General features: G+C 46.6%; 1 protein-coding gene and 1 non-coding gene across 3 annotated transcripts in view; one reads left to right on the forward strand and one right to left on the reverse strand.

The window, feature by feature from the left end:
- The window catches only part of CACNG4 (calcium voltage-gated channel auxiliary subunit gamma 4), a 136159-nt gene extending 117793 nt beyond the window's left edge, over nt 1-18366 (reverse strand). The window contains exon 1 of one of the 2 annotated variants that reach the window (XM_073579811.1): nt 17815-18366. In XM_073579811.1, coding sequence (XP_073435912.1) covers nt 17815-17859 — 45 coding nt within the window. In that variant the 5' untranslated portion in view covers nt 17860-18366. The remainder of the gene's footprint in view (nt 1-17814) is intronic. The other variant, XM_073579812.1, reaches the window with a different exon arrangement.
- Nucleotides 3180-3287, forward strand: LOC141094409 (U6 spliceosomal RNA). The gene has a single exon (XR_012233068.1). It is a non-coding gene; the product is annotated as a U6 spliceosomal RNA (small nuclear RNA).
- Nucleotides 18367-19100: the final 734 nt, after the last annotated feature.

The following is a 19100-nucleotide window of genomic DNA, read 5'->3' on the forward strand; positions in this document are numbered from 1 at the left end:
TAGAAAAACACAGATTAATAAAAATAAAAACCCAAAATGTATAATACTTACGATCTTGTGGCAAGGACCGGTCTTAGGAACTGCAACGCGTGATAGTGACGGTATCTAGTTCTGGTCCTTGACGCAGATCCACTGCGAACCTGGCCCTCAGCACGAACATCACTGTTGAAGCGGTCCTTGATCGAACGCCAACGTGTTCGGACTTTGTCCACTGTTGATAAAAAAAAAAAACAGTGCCGTCAAGGACAACAGTCACTGCGGCACAATGTAGCAATACAATACTCAAAGCAGTCACTGTAGACCCCGATGACACTGTTGGGTTTCCTGCTAGAATACGCCTAGCACGAAACCCAACAGTGCCGTCAAGGACAACAGTCACTGCGGCACAATGTAGCAATACAATACTCAAAGCAGTCACTGTAGACCCCGACGACACTGTTGGGTTTCCTGCTAGAATACGCCTAGCACGAAACCCAACAGTGCCGTCAAGGACAACAGTCACTGCGGCACAATGTAGCAATACAATACTCAAAGCAGTCACTGTAGACCCCGATGACACTGTTGGGTTTCCTGCTAGAATACGCCTAGCACGAAACCCAACAGTGCCGTCAAGGAAAACAGTCACTGCGGCACAATGTAGCAATACAATACTCAAAGCAGTCACTGTAGACCCCGATGACACTGTTGGGTTTCCTGCTAGAATACGCCTAGCACGAAACCCAACAGTGCCGTCAAGGACAACAGTCACTGCGGCACAATGTAGCAATACAATACTCAAAGCAGTCACTGTAGACCCCGATGACACTGTTGGGTTTCCTGCTAGAATACGCCTAGCACGAAACCCAACAGTGCCGTCAAGGACAACAGTCACTGCGGCACAATGTAGCAATACAATACTCAAAGCAGTCACTGTAGACCCCGATGACACTGTTGGGTTTCCTGCTAGAATACGCCTAGCACGAAACCCAACAGTGCCGTCAAGGAAAACAGTCACTGCGGCACAATGTAGCAATACAATACTCAAAGCAGTCACTGTAGACCCCGATGACACTGTTGGGTTTCCTGCTAGAATACGCCTAGCACGAAACCCAACAGTGCCGTCAAGGACAACAGTCACTGCGGCACAATGTAGCAATACAATACTCAAAGCAGTCACTGTAGACCCCGATGACACTGTTGGGTTTCCTGCTAGAATACGCCTAGCACGAAACCCAACAGTGCCGTCAAGGACAACAGTCACTGCGGCACAATGTAGCAATACAATACTCAAAGCAGTCACTGTAGACCCCGATGACACTGTTGGGTTTCCTGCTAGAATACGCCTAGCACGAAACCCAACAGTGCCGTCAAGGACAACAGTCACTGCGGCACAATGTAGCAATACAACACTCAAAGCAGTCACTGTAGACCCCGATGACACTGTTGGGTTTCCTGCTAGAATACGCCTAGCACGAAACCCAACAGTGCCGTCAAGGACAACAGTCACTGCGGCACAATACAGAGCAGGGAAATACTCACTAAACGCCTTTTTGGCGGATGCTGTGGCGCTGTCCCAGCCATCCATCAACGCTGCGGCCACCTCATTCCATAGCCGCCGGGTCACCACATTGTCCTTGTACAGCCGGTCACGGCTGTCCCACAACGGCGAACGCTCCTGGACCAGGCTGATGAGCTGCTCATTATCCAGGTAGACGTCTTCATCCCGTTGTGGAACCTAGACAAAACACATTCATTAGAATAATCAAATTTAAATTGACTAAAAAGTTACAAAAAAAGAAACAAAAAAAAGAGTAAAAATAGAAGATAAAAAAAAAATAAAGAACATTACAAATCATTTGATACTTACATTCCGTATCACCACCGGGACTTGGCTTCGCTGCTCCTGCTCTTCGCCCTCACTATTCCCGTCCACAGATGATGATGACGATGTCTGAAAGTTGAAAAAAACGTAAGAGATTTGGAGAAGCAGCAGATATACTTACCAGATGCACGAAAATAATCACCTCACGGTCTGCTTGCGCCAATTCCTGCCGCGATGGGGAATACTCAGATTCTGAAGACATACTGCATGTAAAAATAATAAAAATCATTAGTACATACATAATTTAAAAGGACAGGCATATAATGTAATATACTCACATTCTTCGCTGATATAATGGGTTCTTGGTTGAATGTCTGCTCTTCAATCTGTCTAGTGTAGTAGTGGCAGAGTTTTGGCAGGCACCTCCTTTATATAGACTTTTTTTTTTTACTTTAGAAGATTCTAACTAGGATAAAAAGTGGACACCACCCAAAAAACGCAGCGCTAAAAAATCGCATACCTGCGCATGCCAGTGCGCACGTATGCGCATCCATAGGCTATAATGGCCATTTTTAGCGCAAAACGTGCGCATACGTGCGCATGCGATTTTTTCAAGGACCAAAAAATGCAACATGCAGCGTCTGGAAAATACCAACGCACACCCCAAAAAAACGCAGCGCATGAAAATCGCATACATGCGCTTACAAGCGCGCAGGTATGCGCACCCATGTTAAATATAGGGGAAAAATCGCATGCGCACGTATGCGTTTTTTTCCAGCGCTAAAAAACGCAAATGTGAAACCAGCCTAAGGGAAGGAAATCACACAAGGAGACAGAAACAGTGTCATATCTGAATGCTGGTAATAAATCGATTAGACCCAAGTCCCCACCATAAATCCGCTAGAGACACTGTGCATACTGTCTCCCAAGACATTTCTATATATGTTTACATAATATAATGAAGAGAGACAGATTTCTTTCCCCCAATTGTAATCACGGTTCCCTGGTTAGGGGCCCACTCACAAGTTCTCTGAACCAAAACCCACTAGCTACGCCTCTGACCCGGAGGTTAAAGTGACCAATAGATTCCTCCGCGGTCACACACGCTATCTGCGACCTGTAGCAGCGGAACAACCAGGCTCCTTTGCTCCACACTCACTTCTCCCAGCATCCTCTGCGGCGCTTATTTGCATATTTGTTTGAGACAAAATATTGATTATTTGCCAATTACTTCCTATTTTTTCATGAATACATCCATAGACTTGTGACAAAATTTTTGCATAAGTAATAAAAATCTGCACCACTTATAAAACTCTCCACAACTTAAAAGTTCTGATCCCAATGGCCTCTATACAGCGGTGAGGCCAGTATTACTATTGTGCGCCCTTCGGCAGCACGCATGCTAAAATTGGAACGATACAGAGAAGATTAGCATGGCCCCTGCTCAAGGATGACACGCAAAACCGTGGAAGCGTTCCATATTTTGCAACTTTTTCATACCAAAATTTCCCTTTTTTATCCTTTTCTGAATATAATTCAAGAGCAGTGTGCTTGTCTATGGGGGGTCACAGAGGGAGATATATGGTGGAGGAGCAGGGTGACAGCAGCACAGAGTATTTCAGGAGAGCAGTGTGCTGGTCTGTGGGGGGTCACAGAGGGAGATATATGGGGGAGGAGCAGGGTGACAGCAGCACAGAGTATTTCAGGAGAGCAGTGTGCTGGTCTATGGGGGGTCACAGAGGGAGATATATGGGGGAGGAGCAGGGTGACAGCAGCACAGAGTATTTCAGGAGAGCAGTGTGCTGGTCTATGGGGGGGGGTCACAGAGATATATGGGGGAGGAGCAGGGTGACAGCAGCACAGAGTATTTCAGGAGAGCAGTGTGCTGGTCTATGGGGGGGGGTCACAGAGATATATGGGGGAGGAGCAGGGTGACAGCAGCACAGAGTATTTCAGGAGAGCAGTGTGCTGGTCTATGGGGGGGTCACAGAGGGAGATATATGGGGGAGGAGCAGGGTGACAGCAGCACAGAGTATTTCAGGAGAGCAGTGTGCTGGTCTATGGGGGTCACAGAGGGAGATATACAGTGGGGCAAAAAAGTATTTAGTCAGTCAGCAATAGTGCAAGTTCCACCACTTAAAAAGATGAGAGGCGTCTGTAATTTACATCATAGGTAGACCTCAACTATGGGAGACAAACTGAGAAAAAAAAATCCAGAAAATCACATTGTCTTTTTTTTTTTCATTTTATTTGCATATTATGGTGGAAAATAAGTATTTGGTCAGAAACAAAATTTCATCTCAATACTTTGTGATATATCCTTTGTTGGCAATGACAGAGGTCAAACGTTTTCTGTAAGTCTTCACAAGATTGCCACACACTGTTGTTGGTATGTTGGCCCATTCCTCCATGCAGATCTCCTCTAGAGCAGTGATGTTTTTGGCTTTTCGCTTGGCAACACGGACTTTCAACTCCCTCCAAAGGTTTTCTATAGGGTTGAGATCTGGAGACTGGCTAGGCCACTCCAGGACCTTGAAATGCTTCTTACGAAGCCACTCCTTCGTTGCCCTGGTGGTGTGCTTTGGATCATTGTCATGTTGAAAGACCCAGCCACGTTTCATCTTCAATGCCCTTGCTGATGGAAGGAGGTTTGCACTCAAAATCTCACGATACATGGCCCCATTCATTCTTTCATGTACCCGGATCAGTCGTCCTGGCCCCTTTGCAGAGAAACAGCCCCAAAGCATAATGTTTCCACCACCATGCTTTACAGTAGGTATGGTGTTTGATGGATGCAACTCAGTATTCTTTTTCCTCCAAACACGACAAGTTGTGTTTCTACCAAACAGTTCCAGTTTGGTTTCATCAGACCATAGGACATTCTCCCAAAACTCCTCTGGATCATCCAAATGCTCTCTAGCAAACTTCAGACGGGCCCGGACATGTACAGGCTTAAGCAGTGGGACACGTCTGGCACTGCAGGATCTGAGTCCATGGTGGCGTAGTGTGTTACTTATGGTAGGCCTTGTTACATTGGTCCCAGCTCTCTGCAGTTCATTCACTAGGTCCCCCCGCGTGGTTCTGGGATTTTTGCTCACCGTCCTTGTGATCATTCTGACCCCACGGGGTGGGATTTTGCGTGGAGCACCAGATCGAGGGAGATTATCAGTGGTCTTGTATGTCTTCCATTTTCTAATTATTGCTCCCACAGTTGATTTCTTCACTCCAAGCTGGTTGGCTATTGCAGATTCAGTCTTCCCAGCCTGGTGCAGGGCTACAATTTTGTTTATGGTGTCCTTTGACAGCTCTTTGGTCTTCACCATAGTGGAGTTTGGAGTCAGACTGTTTGAGGGTGTGCACAGGTGTCTTTTTATACTGATAACAAGTTTAAACAGGTGCCATTACTACAGGTAATGAGTGGAGGAAAGAGGAGACTCTTAAAGAAGAAGTTACAGGTCTGTGAGAGCCAGAAATCTTGATTGCTTGTTTCTGACCAAATACTTATTTTCCACCATAATATGCAAATAAAATGAAAAAAAAAAAACAGAATGTGATTTTCTGGATTTTTTTTTCTCAGTTTGTCTCCCATAGTTGAGGTCTACCTATGATGTAAATTACAGACGCCTCTCATCTTTTTAAGTGGTGGAACTTGCACTATTGCTGACTGACTAAATACTTTTTTGCCCCACTGTATGGTGGAGGAGCAGGGTGACAGCAGCACAGTATTTCAGGAGAGCAGTGTGCTGGTCTATGGGGGGGTCACAGAGAGATAAATGGTGGAGGAGCAGGGTGACAGCAGCACAGAGTATTGCAGGAGAGCAGTGTGCTGGTCTATGGGGGTCACAGAGGGAGATAAATGGTGGAGGAGCAGGGTGACAGCAGCACAGAGTATTTCAGGAGAGCAGTGTGCTGGTCTATGGGGGGGTCACAGAGGGAGATATATGGTGGAGGAGCAGGGTGACAGCAGCACAGAGTATTTCAGGAGAGCAGTGTGCTGGTCTATGGGGGTCACAGAGGGAGATATACAGTTAGGGCCATATATATTTGGACAGAGACAACATTTTTCTAATTTTGGTTCTAGACATTACCACAATGAATTGTAAACAAAACAATTCAGATGCCGTTGAAGTTCAGACTTTCAGCTTTCATTTGAGGGTATCCACATTAAAATTGGATGAAGGGTTTAGGAGTTTCAGCTCCTTAACATGTGCCACCCTGTTTTTAAAGGGACCAAAAGTAATTGGACAATTGACTTCAAGGCTATTTCATGGACAGGTGTGGGCAATCCCTTCGTTACGTCATTCTCAATTAAGCAGATAAAAGGCCTGGAGGTGATTTGAGGTGTGGTGCTTGCATTTGGAAGGTTTTGCTGTGAAGGAAACAAGCGGTCAAAGGAGCTCTCCATGCAGGTGAAACCAGGGCTGTGGAGTCGGTAAGCCACAGTTGCGACTCCGACTCCTGGATTTTATCAGGCTCCGGCTCCGACTCCGGCTCCTTCATAAATGGCCAATTCATAACAACAAATTTACTGTTGTAAAATATTAAACATCGTGCTTACTCAGTTTCTCACCATCATATACGTAATCAGACCACTTAGAGCAAAAACTACATTTATTAGAATACAATTAGAATATAGCAAATAACTTTTATAAACTTTTCTAAACTGTAAGTAAATATGCAATAAACACTTTTATGCAGTTAAGAAGAAATCTATAAATTTGTCCTCAGAAAAAGTATTGCCTCTGTCAGATCCTCCTTCATGGATGCCCTCAAATCTGATCTAATTATTTTGAGAGCAGAGTCTCTACACTAACTTGTGTTGGTGGCAAAGCAGTAACCACTCGGGCAACATCTCTGACAATGTCAGGATACAGAGGAATCGCTTGTTGCACTGTTATTTTTGATGAACGGTCAAATTTCTCAATTTCTTTAAGTGCACATGAAAAATTCTGCTGAAATGTACTGGCTGTGTTCCTTGATGGGGATGACTCTTCTTCTATGCGGGAACGCTTTGCACGGTCCTTGTGATCCAAATATTTTTCGAAATTAAATTCTTCATCAGTTGATGATGAGGGTGAAGATGTGGCAGGACGACCAAATTCTTCTTGTTCCTCCTGACTGTTCTGCAACCCTTTCATCCTTACTGCTATTTCAAACAGAGCTTCTTTTCCTTTACTTAGCTGTTGATCATCTAGCAGAATCCGATGCATTGGGTCTACATAAACAGCTGCCAAAAGAATGTTATTTTGTAATAGTAGCTCCTCTCTCCGTTTCATTGATGTAGCAATGCCACTTGCAATTAACCCTCCTCTTTGGGACGGGCGAAACATCAGGTTCTTCCACTCCTTTAACAAAATACCTGGAGTTAAGTCCTCTGCTTGTAATTTTTTAGTCACTGTAAATGGGTGCTCTAGCAATTTTTCCAGCTCAGTCACCTGATTCCACTGACTTTCATTTAGCGTCAGTTGAGGGTTAGCCATGTCTACAAGAAAGGTTTTCAGTTCAACCAAGCGCTGAATCATTAAGTAAGTACTGCCCCATCGTGTGGCTTGATCAATCATTGCCCCTTTTCCAGCACGTCTCTTCAAAATTGAGTCAACTTTAGGGGTTCTGGCAACAGTAGCCAATTTTCTCACCTTGCCAATCAGTGCAGCAGCATGTCCTTCTTGCAGACTGTCTCTTATAGCCAGCTGTAGCGTATGCACAACACAGCGCATGTGATGAATGAAAGAACATATTGACACAGTTTCAACAAGATCATCTAAACTATCATGTTGCTGTTCATCTGAAGCAACTTCAGTTTGCTCCTCAGTTACAATACTGTGTTCCTCTATTTCAAACATTTCTGTGTCTGTGGACCCAGAATGTTCTTCTAGCTGCTGGTCACCATCATTACTCTCATTCATTAGCTTAATAGTACTTATCATATTTGAAGCATTGTCAGTTACAACAGAAAGAGCTTGCTCTTTTTTAAGTTCATAGTCTTGCAAAACCTTTTCCACCAAGACCTGGAGAAACTCACTGGTGTGATGAGCTTTGGTGTCTTTTACTGCCAATGTCTTGGTAACTATTTCATTTTTGTCACAAACAAATCGGACATTGATGGCAAAATAGTTCACTCTGTGACGTGTGCAGGCATCCATTTTAAGAAACAGAAAGCGTCCCTTGAGAGTTTTTTTTAAGTTCTTCCTTTTGTTTAAAAGCTTCTTCGATTACTAATTTTCTAATACTCTCTCTCTCCAGAGAAACACCAAGCTTGCGGGCCATTTCCCCATTCAGACACATAAAAGCTGGTCGTGAAAATAATGAAATAGGCACACTATCCTTTACAACAAGATCTATGATCTGTTTTTTAAATGTATCTACTGTCATTGTCACAGTAACTTTGTCACTGACAAAATATCTTGCAACTGATGGCTGCAAAGTTCTCTTTAGATTAGAAGCTCTGGTAGGAGCATTTTTATCTTTGACTGAATATGCACTCATCTTGGCTTCACAGCATTTGTTTTCGTCTGGATCATTTGTCATACACTGACAGACATGTTTTCTATCTTGAGTGATGGTGAAATGTTCAAATACAGCTGATTTAATGTGATGCTTCTTTGACATTCTCAGGTTTTTAATTCTGCATTCACAATCCAAATGACAATTGTTTTTCCTAAAAACAATTGTACAAAATTATTGCCAGGTCGTACAACTGATATAGTGGTCAGTAATACTGTTATTATTCCTCATGTACTCACAGTTAACTGATGCAAAGTTTGTTGAAAGGATAATACTTCTTACAGTCTTCCTCTTCTGAGTAGCAGGCAGCTGTGAGATGCTTGGAAGACACACACCTAGTATGATCTAGTCTAGAGGAGGAGCTTTACTACTAAGAATTTGCAACACATTTTCACTTTCAGTTTCATACATTGTAAGTAGGGGGGTTGTGGCAGCATGAGGTTAACCAAGTATAAGATTAGATAAGGGCAGTGGAGAACAGTGACACACAAGAAGTAAGAAATGTCTCTATCTCCAGCAGAACTGCTTATCACTGCTGTTCATAGTTTGATAGAACATATATATTTGAGTAACATTTATAAAATTCATATGAAAGTTCAATTATGAAATATTAATTCATTTTTTTTTAAAGCTGGAGTCGGAGTCGGTACATTTCTACCGACTCCGACCAAAACTAACTCCGACTCCACGACTCCGACTCCACAGCCCTGGGTGAAACAAGCCATCCTTAAGATGCAAGAACAGAAAAAACCCATCCGAGAAATTGCTACAACATTAGGAGTGGTAAAATCTACAGTTTGGTACATCCTGAGAAAGAAAGAAAGAAAGAAAGCACTGGTGAACTCATCAATGCAAAAAGACCTGGGTGCCCACGGAAGACAACAGTGGTGGATGATCGCAGAATAATCTCCATGGTGAAGAGAAACCCCTTCACAACAGCCGACCAAGTGACCAACACTCTCCAGGAGGTAGGCGTATCACTATCCAAATCTACCATAAAGAGAAGACTGCATGAAAGTAAATACAGAGGGTTCACTGCACGGTGCAAGCCACTCATAAGCATCAAGAATCAAAAGGCTAGACTGGACTTTGCTAAAAATCATCTAAAAAAGCCAGCACAGTTCCGTCCAGCGCCTCCCTTCTTCATGCGATGCCGTTCTCTTCTCCCGTCCTGTAATGGCTCCGGCGCAGGCGCACTGCACTACTCTGCCCTCTGCCAAGTTGTTGAGGGCAGAGCAGAATTCTGCAGTGCGCAGACGCCAGACCTCTCCCGACGCCTGCGCACTGCAGGACTCTGCTCTGCCCTCAACAGGACAGAGCAATGCGCCTGCGCCGGAGCCATTACAGGACGGGAGAAGAGGACGTCATCGCATGAAGAAGGGAGGCGCTGGACGGGAAGCCGACACCCATCGGACCGGACCGCCCACCTCGGTGAGTATAATATAGCGTGTTTTTCTTCTCTTTCAGGTTACATCGGGGGCTTATCTACAGCATTACAGAATGCTGTAGATAAGCCCCCGATGTCTATGGCGGCAGCCAATAGGGGCTAAAAAGGGTGACAGATTCCCTTTAAGCCGACGCTGCAGACAGATCCTCTGGGACTGGTGGTGTGGTGCAGCCAAGATGGTGAAGCTCCCCACAGGTGGAGCTGTAGTCCCAGGGCAGTGTAGATGTAGTGTGATGGCGGGGGAGACAGAGCTGAGGCTGCGATGTAGTGGTGCCGGGTGTGTTGGCGCCGGAATGAATGGAGGACACCAGAGCTTGCAGTTCCAAAGCTTTACTCACAGTATGTAGTTCGTACAGGTGCCTGCCTCCGTGCCGTGTCTTCCGGGTCAGGGCTCCAGCCAACCTCCAGGCAAGATGAAAGGCTCCCTTCCAGCACTCCGCCAACATGTGCCTTCTCTGAACGTCACGCCTAAGTGTGAAGAACTCCCGGTACTGAATACACTGGGGGTTCCTCCTTACAGATGTTCCTAAGGAATCTACTTGTATGGCAGACAGCTGTAGCCTGCTTCGGGGACCTCCTATCCTCAGTCCCGGCTCTCTCCAGTTTGCTGTTGTGCCCTCAAGTCTTTGGTGGGAATATAGCATTTACAACTTCCTATTCCTCCGGTGTCTGCTGTAGGATCATTAGTATCCGTACATCCTCGGGGACCGGACCCCGGCCTTGCGCCTAGGACTTGGAAGGGGTTCTCCTCTAACCCGGTTCCCACAGTCCTCTTTATTCTCCTTACGTTCCGTTCTCTCCTATGGAGGGTTAGATCATTGGTCAAAGTCTCTCTTTCTCCGGTGCCAGCAGGCCCAGGTCATTGTGACCTGCTGCAGCACTTCCTTCATCCATCCATCTCTCTCCGACTAAACTGACCCTGTCCTAAACCTTCCCGCTCTTTATGTGCATACTAAACTCCACCCGCCTCCCAGCACGTTCCGTGTTCCAAGCAGGGAACCACCAAAGGTGCTCTGCTACCCTCCGAGCATGGAGCCGCAATGTGGCTTTGCTGAACTACGGTGTTGTGTGGGATGCAGGTGTTGGAGCGTGGTTAGGAGCTTCCACCTTACCTGGATGGTGGACTACCACACCTCAGGTGAGGTGCAGTACCTCTGTGGCGACTGAAGCCTCAGGGGCGCCACAAAGGCGTGGTACAGCTCATGATCCAAAGCATACCATATCATCTGTAAAACACGGCGGAGGCAGTGTGATGGCTTGGGCATGCATGGCTGCCAGTGGCACTGGGTCACTAGTGTTTATTGATGATGTGACATAGGACAGAAGCAGCCGGATGAATTCTGAGCTATTCAGAGCCATACTGATCCAGCCAAATGCAGCCAAACTGATCGGTCGTCGTTTCATACTACAGATGGACAATGACCCAAAACATAAAGCCAAAGCAACCCAGGAGTTTATTAAAGCAAAGAAGTGGAATATTCTTGAATGGTCAAGTCAGTCACCTGATCTCAACCCAATTGAGCATGCATTTCACTTGTTAAAGACTAAACTTCAGACAGAAAGGCCCACAAACAAACAGCAACTGAAAACCACCGCAGTGAAGGCCTGAAAACCACCGCAGTGAAGGCCTGGCAGAGCATCAAAAAGGAGGAAACACAGCGTCTGATGATGTCCATGAGTTCAAGACTTCAGGCAGTCATTGCCAACAAAGGGTTTTCAACCAAGTACTAGAAATGAACATTTTATTTACAATTATTTAATCTATCCAATTACTTTTGGTCCCTTTAAAAACAGGGGGGCACATGTTAAGGAGCTGAAACTCCTAAACCCTTCATCCAATTTTAATGTGGATACCCTCAAATGAAAGCAGAAAGTCTGAACTTAAACTGCATCTGAATTGTTTTGTTTAAAATTCATTGTGGTAATGTGTAGAACCAAAATTAGAAAAATGTTGTCTGTCCAAATATATATGGACCTAACTGTGCTTCCATATAGTGCACACTGTACTCCACCAGGGAGCAGCACAGAATATACCTCCATATAGTGCACACTGTACTCCACCAGGGAGCAGTACAGAATATACCTCCATATAGTGCACACTATACTCCACCAGGGAGCAGCACGGAATATACCTCCATATAGTGCACACTGTACTCCACCAGGGGGCAGTACAGAATATACCTTTATATAGTGCACACTGTACTCCACCAGGGAGCAGTACAGAATATTCCTCCATATAGAGGAGACCTCCATGGAGGGGTCCACTGACCTCACAAAGATACATGCAGAGCAGAGATATGGATGAGATAACGACCCTGCTCAGTGCACTATGCAGGAAACTAATGTGACTGGATGGAACCAAGCACATCAACAAAACAGTCAGAAATCCAGTTTGTCCTACACAGCCACACTCATTACAAGGTATATACACCCAAGATATATAGAAAAATGACTTCACTTACAATCAGCAGCTGGAATATTCAGGGTCTCAACACCTCGACCTTTGGATGTAAAACAAATGACCCTGACTTTATACAAAGACTGAGAAATATAGACATTCAGATCCTCCTGGAAACATGGACCAGAGCCGAAAATGAATCTCTGGTGCCCATCGGATACAGGGAAATCTCTGTTCCTGCCCTGAAAAATAAAAGCATCAAACAGGGCCGGAGCTCAGGAGGAATACTGATCTGGTATAAAGAGGAGCTCCACCAGTACATCAAACCGGTGAAGAGAGGAGGCAGCCACATATGGATCAGGATCAGCAGCTCCATCCTCACCTCTCAGTCTGATGTCCACCTCTGTGCCACCTATATACCACCACCAGAGTCACTCTACTTCAATCCAGACTGCTTCGAGATCTTACAAACAGAAGCCGCCCACTATCAAGCCCTGGGCAAAGTTCTCATCTTTGGAGAACTCAATGCAAGAACAGGGAGAGAAAACGACTTCCTGACCACGGATGGGAACATCTACATATTTGGAGCAGAGAATGACGGCCAAGACTCAGTAGTCACAGAGAGAAACAGCTATGACAGTACAGTCAACAAAAGTGGTAAAAAGCTCCTGAACGTATGCAGAAGTTTAGGACTTCATATTCTTAATGGACGAACCAAAGGAGACTCCGTAGGGAGGTGCACACTAAACTCCCATGTAGGGAGGAGTGTAGTAGATTATGCCATTACAGATATGAACCTGGCAAATATCAGCGCCTTCATAGTCTCCCCACAAACGCACCTGTCAGACCACAGCCAACTTCTTCTGTACCTGAAATCTACAGAGAAACCATCCATTCAAAAGCCCCAGCAGAGCGGCCTCTTCCCCCCGGCCTCCATCCTATAAATGGCACAACATGTCGGCATTAAAGTATAAAGAGGCTCCCAGCAGACCTGAAATACAGCGGATGCTCCACCACTTCTACAGCTACGAGTACCAGCCTAACCCAAAGGGAGTGAGTCAAGCTGCAAAAGACCTCAACAATATATTCTATGCAATGGCCAGACTGTCCGACCTTAAAAAAGTCAACTACAAGAGACCAAAAGAAAAACAGATCAACGGATGGTTTGACAGAGAATGTAAAGCCGTACGGAAGACCCTAAGAACAGCCTCAAACAAGAAACACAGAGACCCCAACAACCCGGGTCTGAGGGAAGCCTAAGAAACCATACAAAGGTAGTACAAAACCATCCTCAGGAGGAAGAAGCAGAGTTACATCTCTACCAAGCTTAACCAACTCCAAGACGCCCTCCAAGACAACTCCTTCTGGGAACTATGGAACCACATGGGCACAAAAAAAAAAGAAAAACAACATCCATATCCAATATGGCAACATCTGGCTCCAGTACTTCAGAGACCTCTATAAAGACATTCCAAAGGAAGAACTAAGCCAAGAACAGGAAAGCATAACGGCAAAACTAAAAGCAATGGAGCAAAAAGTAAAAAATTTCCAAAACCCCGTGGATGCACCTATTACATTACAGGAAGTAGCAGAGAGAATCTCTTCCATAAGATGTAGAAAAGCCGGTGGCCTGGATGGAATCCTACCAGAAATGCTGAAGTACAGCCCACCAGAAATACAGGCCGCAATGGTTAAACTCTTCAATATTGTGCTAAGTGCCGGCTACTTCCCTCCTACCTGGAATCAAGGCCTCATCACACCCATCCACAAGAATGGGGACAGGTATGACCCAGCCAACTACAGAGGAATATGTGTCAGCAGCAACCTGGGAAAACTGTTCAACAGCATCCTGAACAAGAGGATCCTCAGTTTCCTCACCGAGCACAATGTCCTCAGCAAGAGCCAAGCAGGGTTCATGCCAAACCACATCTACACCCTGCACAGCCTCATTCAGAGCCACGTCCACAAGACAAAGAACGGGAAGATATACGACTGTTTTGTTGACTTTAAAAAGGCCTTTGATTTGAGAGACTCTGCAGGGCAGGAGTATCGACCAAGGGTCTTATATCTGATATCTATAGGATTTTATTAGACCCATATCCGGAGGAGTTTCCAAGACACTCCTATATGGACAGGTGGGAGGGTTTCTTGGGGGAATCTCTTTCTCCGGGTGTGTGGCAGGGGGTCTGGAGGAGGGCAACTAAGACCTCCACTTGTTATACGTATAAGGAAAACCAGTTTAAATTACTTATGTTTTGGTATCATACTCCTTCGTTATTGCATAAATTTAATCCTAATATATCTGGGCAATGTTGGAGGTGCGGTTCTGATAATGGAGACCTAACCCATATTTTTTGGACTTGTTCAATTATACAAGGGTTTTGGAGTAGGGTCAAAACTTTAATCTTCGAAGTTACGGGTCTTCATATTCCATTAGACCCTAAATTCTATTTGCTCAATATCCCCCCATTCCAGATTGGAAGTAGGATTCAGCAGATTCTTTTACATCTGACCACAGCCGCAAGATGTTTAATAGCAAGGAAGTGGCGGCTGGCTTATCCTCCGTCACTTAACGAGTTGCATTCCCGCATACAGGACATACGAAGTATGGAACATCTCACTGCTTTAATAAATAATACGTTTGAAAGTTTTGAAGCAACGTGGAATCTGTGGGACGTATACTGGGCTCAGAAGGCTTAGCATCGATATTTACTCAGCAAAATGTGCCATCTTTCCCTGGGATCTTTCCTCCTTCCCTCCCTCGTGTTTCACTGTCTTGTCAATTATATTTGTCTCTATTATGCTTGTTAATTGTTTTGCATTGAATGATTACATGCATTGTATCTTGATGTGTTATCATTCTGTAAATTTCTATTGGAAAATCAATAAATATCCAGTTATACAAAAAAAAGGCCTTTGATTCGGTGTAGCACCCAGGCTTATTCCTGAAACTGCTGGAGATCGGAATAGGAGGAAAGACCTACGATGTCATCAAAAGCTCCTACACCGAGAACCTCTGCAGTGTGAGTGTGAATGGTAGAAGAATGGCCTATTTCCAGCAGAGCTGCGGAGTCAGACAGGGCTGCAGCCTAAGCCGAACGCTCTTCAACATTTACATCAACGAGCTGGCTACCGCTCTGGAATCTTCCACAGCACCAGGTCTCACCCTCCACGACGCGCAGGTGAAATTCCTGCTGTACGCAGATGACCTGCTGCTTCTGTCACCAACCGAGAAAGGCCTCCAAGAAAACCTGAAAATCTTAGAGAAATTCAGCTCCACCTGGGCACTTCCGGTCAAAATTAAGAAAACCAACATCATGGTGTTCCAGAAGAGAAAGAGAAAATCAGACCAGCACCCATTTGTCCTCAACAACTGCGCCCTTACAGGAACGGACAAATATACCTACCTGGGCATAGAGATTCACCGGTCAGGGAGCTTCAAACAAGCCATAGAGATCCTGAAAGACAAGGCATGCAAAACCTTCTAAGCCATCCAAAGGAAACTACCATATGAAGCCACCAATGAGGGTCTGGTTAAAAATCTTTGACTATCATCGCCCGAATCCTCCTGTATGGCAGCGAAGTCTGGGGCCCTCACACCTACCGAGACTGGTCAAGATGGGATTCCAGCCCAACAGAAATATTGCACCTAGAATTCTGCAAGCACCTTCTCCAAGTCCATCGGAGCACCTCCAACAGTGCTTGCAGGGCCGAGCTGGGCAGATTCCCTCTACACCTAACGGTTCTAAAGAGGGCACTCTCATTCCGGGCTCACCTACGTAGGAGCAATCCAAGCTCCCATCACCATAAAGCCCTGACACATGTAGGGGAAACAGAAAAACCAGGACCCTCGGAACAGCTCACCCAAACCCAACCTGACCAGAACACCAATCACAACAACCTGACAAAAGCCGGAATCAGGAAGATCGTAGACGAAGGCCAGGAGAGGTACGTAAGTGACTGGAAGAACGACATCATCAGCTCACAGAAACTGACCATGTACCAGAGTCTACAGAGAGACTACAGACTGGCTCCATACCTGGAGAAACTCCCGGACCCCAAAGACCGCAAGATCCTGAGCCGGTATAGAGTCAGTGCCCACAGTGTGGCCATCGAATCCGGCCGACACAGGCAGAGCTACAAGCCCAGGGAGGAAAGACTGTGCCTACACTGTGACCAGGAGGCCCGGGAGGATGAGACCCACTTCCTGCTACACTGCCCCAAATACTCAGCAGTGAGGGACACTTACTTCAGGAGACTCTCACATCTCTTCCCGGATTTCATCACCATGAAGGAGAAAGAGAAAACATATATTCTGCTGGGGGAAGAAGAAAGCACGGTGGAGATAGCGGCGCGGTATGTGAGCGAATGTCATAGACTGCGAGAACTATGATATGCCATGGACTTCTATGGCCCCCACCCTGGATCTGCCCCATGCCCCCCATTCACCTTCCCTATGCCATGGACTTCTATAGCCCCCATCTTGGATCTGCCCCATGCCCCCCATTCACCTTCCCTATGCCATGGACTTCTATTACCCCCATCCTGGATCTGCCCCCACCCACCTTTCCTACAGCCCCTTCCCAACATCCCTACAGTCCCTATCCCTACTCCCTTTTGTACACTTGCTTTGGCAAAACTAATGTGTATTTAGCCCTGCCAATAAAGCTTCTTTGAATTTGAATTAGTGCACACTGTACTCCACCAGGGAGCAGTACAGAATACACCTCCATATAGTGCACACTGTACTCCACCAGGGATCAGTACAGAATATACCTCCATATAGTGCACACTGTACTCCACCAGGAGCAGTACAGAATATACCTCCATATAGTGCACACTGTACTCCACCAGGGAGCAGTACAGAATACACCTCCATATAGTGCACACTGTACTCCACCAGGGAGCAGTACAGAATATACCTCCATATAGTGCACACTGTACTCCACCAGGGAGCAGCACAGAATATACCTCCATATAGTGCACAGTGTACTCCACCAGGGAGCAGCACAGAATATACCTCCATATAGTGCACACTGTACTCCACCAGGGAGCAGTACAGAATATACCTCCATATAGTGCATACTGTACTCCACCAGGGAGCAGTACAGAATATACCTCCATATAGTGCACACTGTACTCCACCAGGGAGCAGTACAGAATATACCTCCATATAGTGCACACTGTACTCCACCAGGGAGCAGCACAGAATATACCTCCATATAGTGCACAGTGTACTCCACCAGGGAGCAGCACAGAATATACCTCCATATAGTGCACACTGTACTCCACCAGGGAGCAGTACAGAATATACCTCCATATAGTGCACACTGTACTCCACCAGGGAGCAGTACAGAATATACCTCCATATAGTGCACACTGTACTCCACAAGGGAGCAGTACAGAATATAGCTCCATATAGTGCACATAGCGCCATGTCGGTTTGGATCCGCAGGAATTCTGCATCGTGTGCACACAGCCTTTGGGTCACTGGGTTTACTGTACTGTGATCACTTACAAGTGCAGCTCCTCAAAATAATTCACGGGGTACAATGGAGACGAGGGGTCTGACAGATCCGCGTCACCTTATTTAAGAGGGAGTTCGTACTTTAATTCTCTAATGATTTATATACAATTTAGATCTATCAGAATAACTGGACTTACCGGAGGGATCGTGATCAGCAGAATCAGGAGCAATAACTTCTCCATATGTGATCGTCATACTGACTGCCTCCATGTCAGTTACAGGTTATCTGCAGCAGCATAAATCCAATAATCCAGCAGATTACAGTCAGGGAAACCTGATAATCCGATGCAGCAATAACCTGTCGTGGCTGATGTGCTGGACGATGAGATACACAGATCGAGCGCGGGGCAGGAATGCAGCACAAGCCGTCAGCACCGCAGACTCTGCACAGCAGGGGCAGCGCAAAGCCACGGACACGCATAGACAGCAGGGGCAGAGCGAAGCCACAGACACCTACAGACAGCAGGGGCAGAGCAAAGCACGGACACCTACAGACAGCAGGGGCAGCGCAAAGCCATGGACACGCATAGACAGCAGGGGCAGAACCGAGCCACGGACACAGACAGCAGGGGCAGAGCGGAGCCACAGACACCTACAGACAGCAGGGGCAGCGCAAAGCCACGGACACGCATAGACAGCAGGGGCAGAGCGAAGCCACGGACACAGACAGCAGGGGCAGAGCGAAGCCACGGACACCTACAGACAGCAGGGGCAGAGCAAAGCCACGGACACCTACAGACAGCAGGGGCAGAGCGGAGCCACGGACACCTACAGACAGCAGGGGCAGAGCAAAGCCACGGACACCTACAGACAGCAGGGGCAGAGCAAAGCCACGGACACAGACAGCAGGGGCAGAGCGAAGCCACGGACACAGACAGCAGGGGCAGAGCAAAGACATGGTCACCTACAGACAGCAGGGGCAGAGCAAAGCCACGGACACCTACAGACAGCAGGGGCAGCGCAAAGCCACGGACACGCATAGACAGCAGGGGCAGAGCGAAGCCACGGACACAGACAGCAGGGGCAGAGCAAAGCCACGGACACCTACAGACAGCAGGGGCAGAGCAAAGCCACGGACACCTACAGACAGCAGGGGCAGAGCGGAGCCACGGACACCTACAGACAGCAGGGGCAGAGCAAAGCCACGGACACCTACAGACAGCAGGGGCAGAGCAAAGCCACAGACACGCATAGACAGCAGGGGCAGAGCGAAGCCACGGACACAGACAGCAGGGGCAGAGCAAAGACATGGTCACCTACAGACAGCAGGGGCAGAGCAAAGCCACGGACACCTACAGACAGCAGGGGCAGAGCAAATCCACAGACACGCATAGACAGCAGGGGCAGAGCGAAGCCACGGACACAGACAGCAGGGGCAGAGCAAAGACATGGTCACCTATAGACAGCAGGGGCAGAGCGAAGC

Source organism: Dendrobates tinctorius, unplaced genomic scaffold, assembly GCF_039654945.1.
Source record: "Dendrobates tinctorius isolate UK_male_01 unplaced genomic scaffold, ASM3965494v1 ptg000063l, whole genome shotgun sequence".
NCBI lineage: Eukaryota > Metazoa > Chordata > Amphibia > Anura > Dendrobatidae > Dendrobates > Dendrobates tinctorius.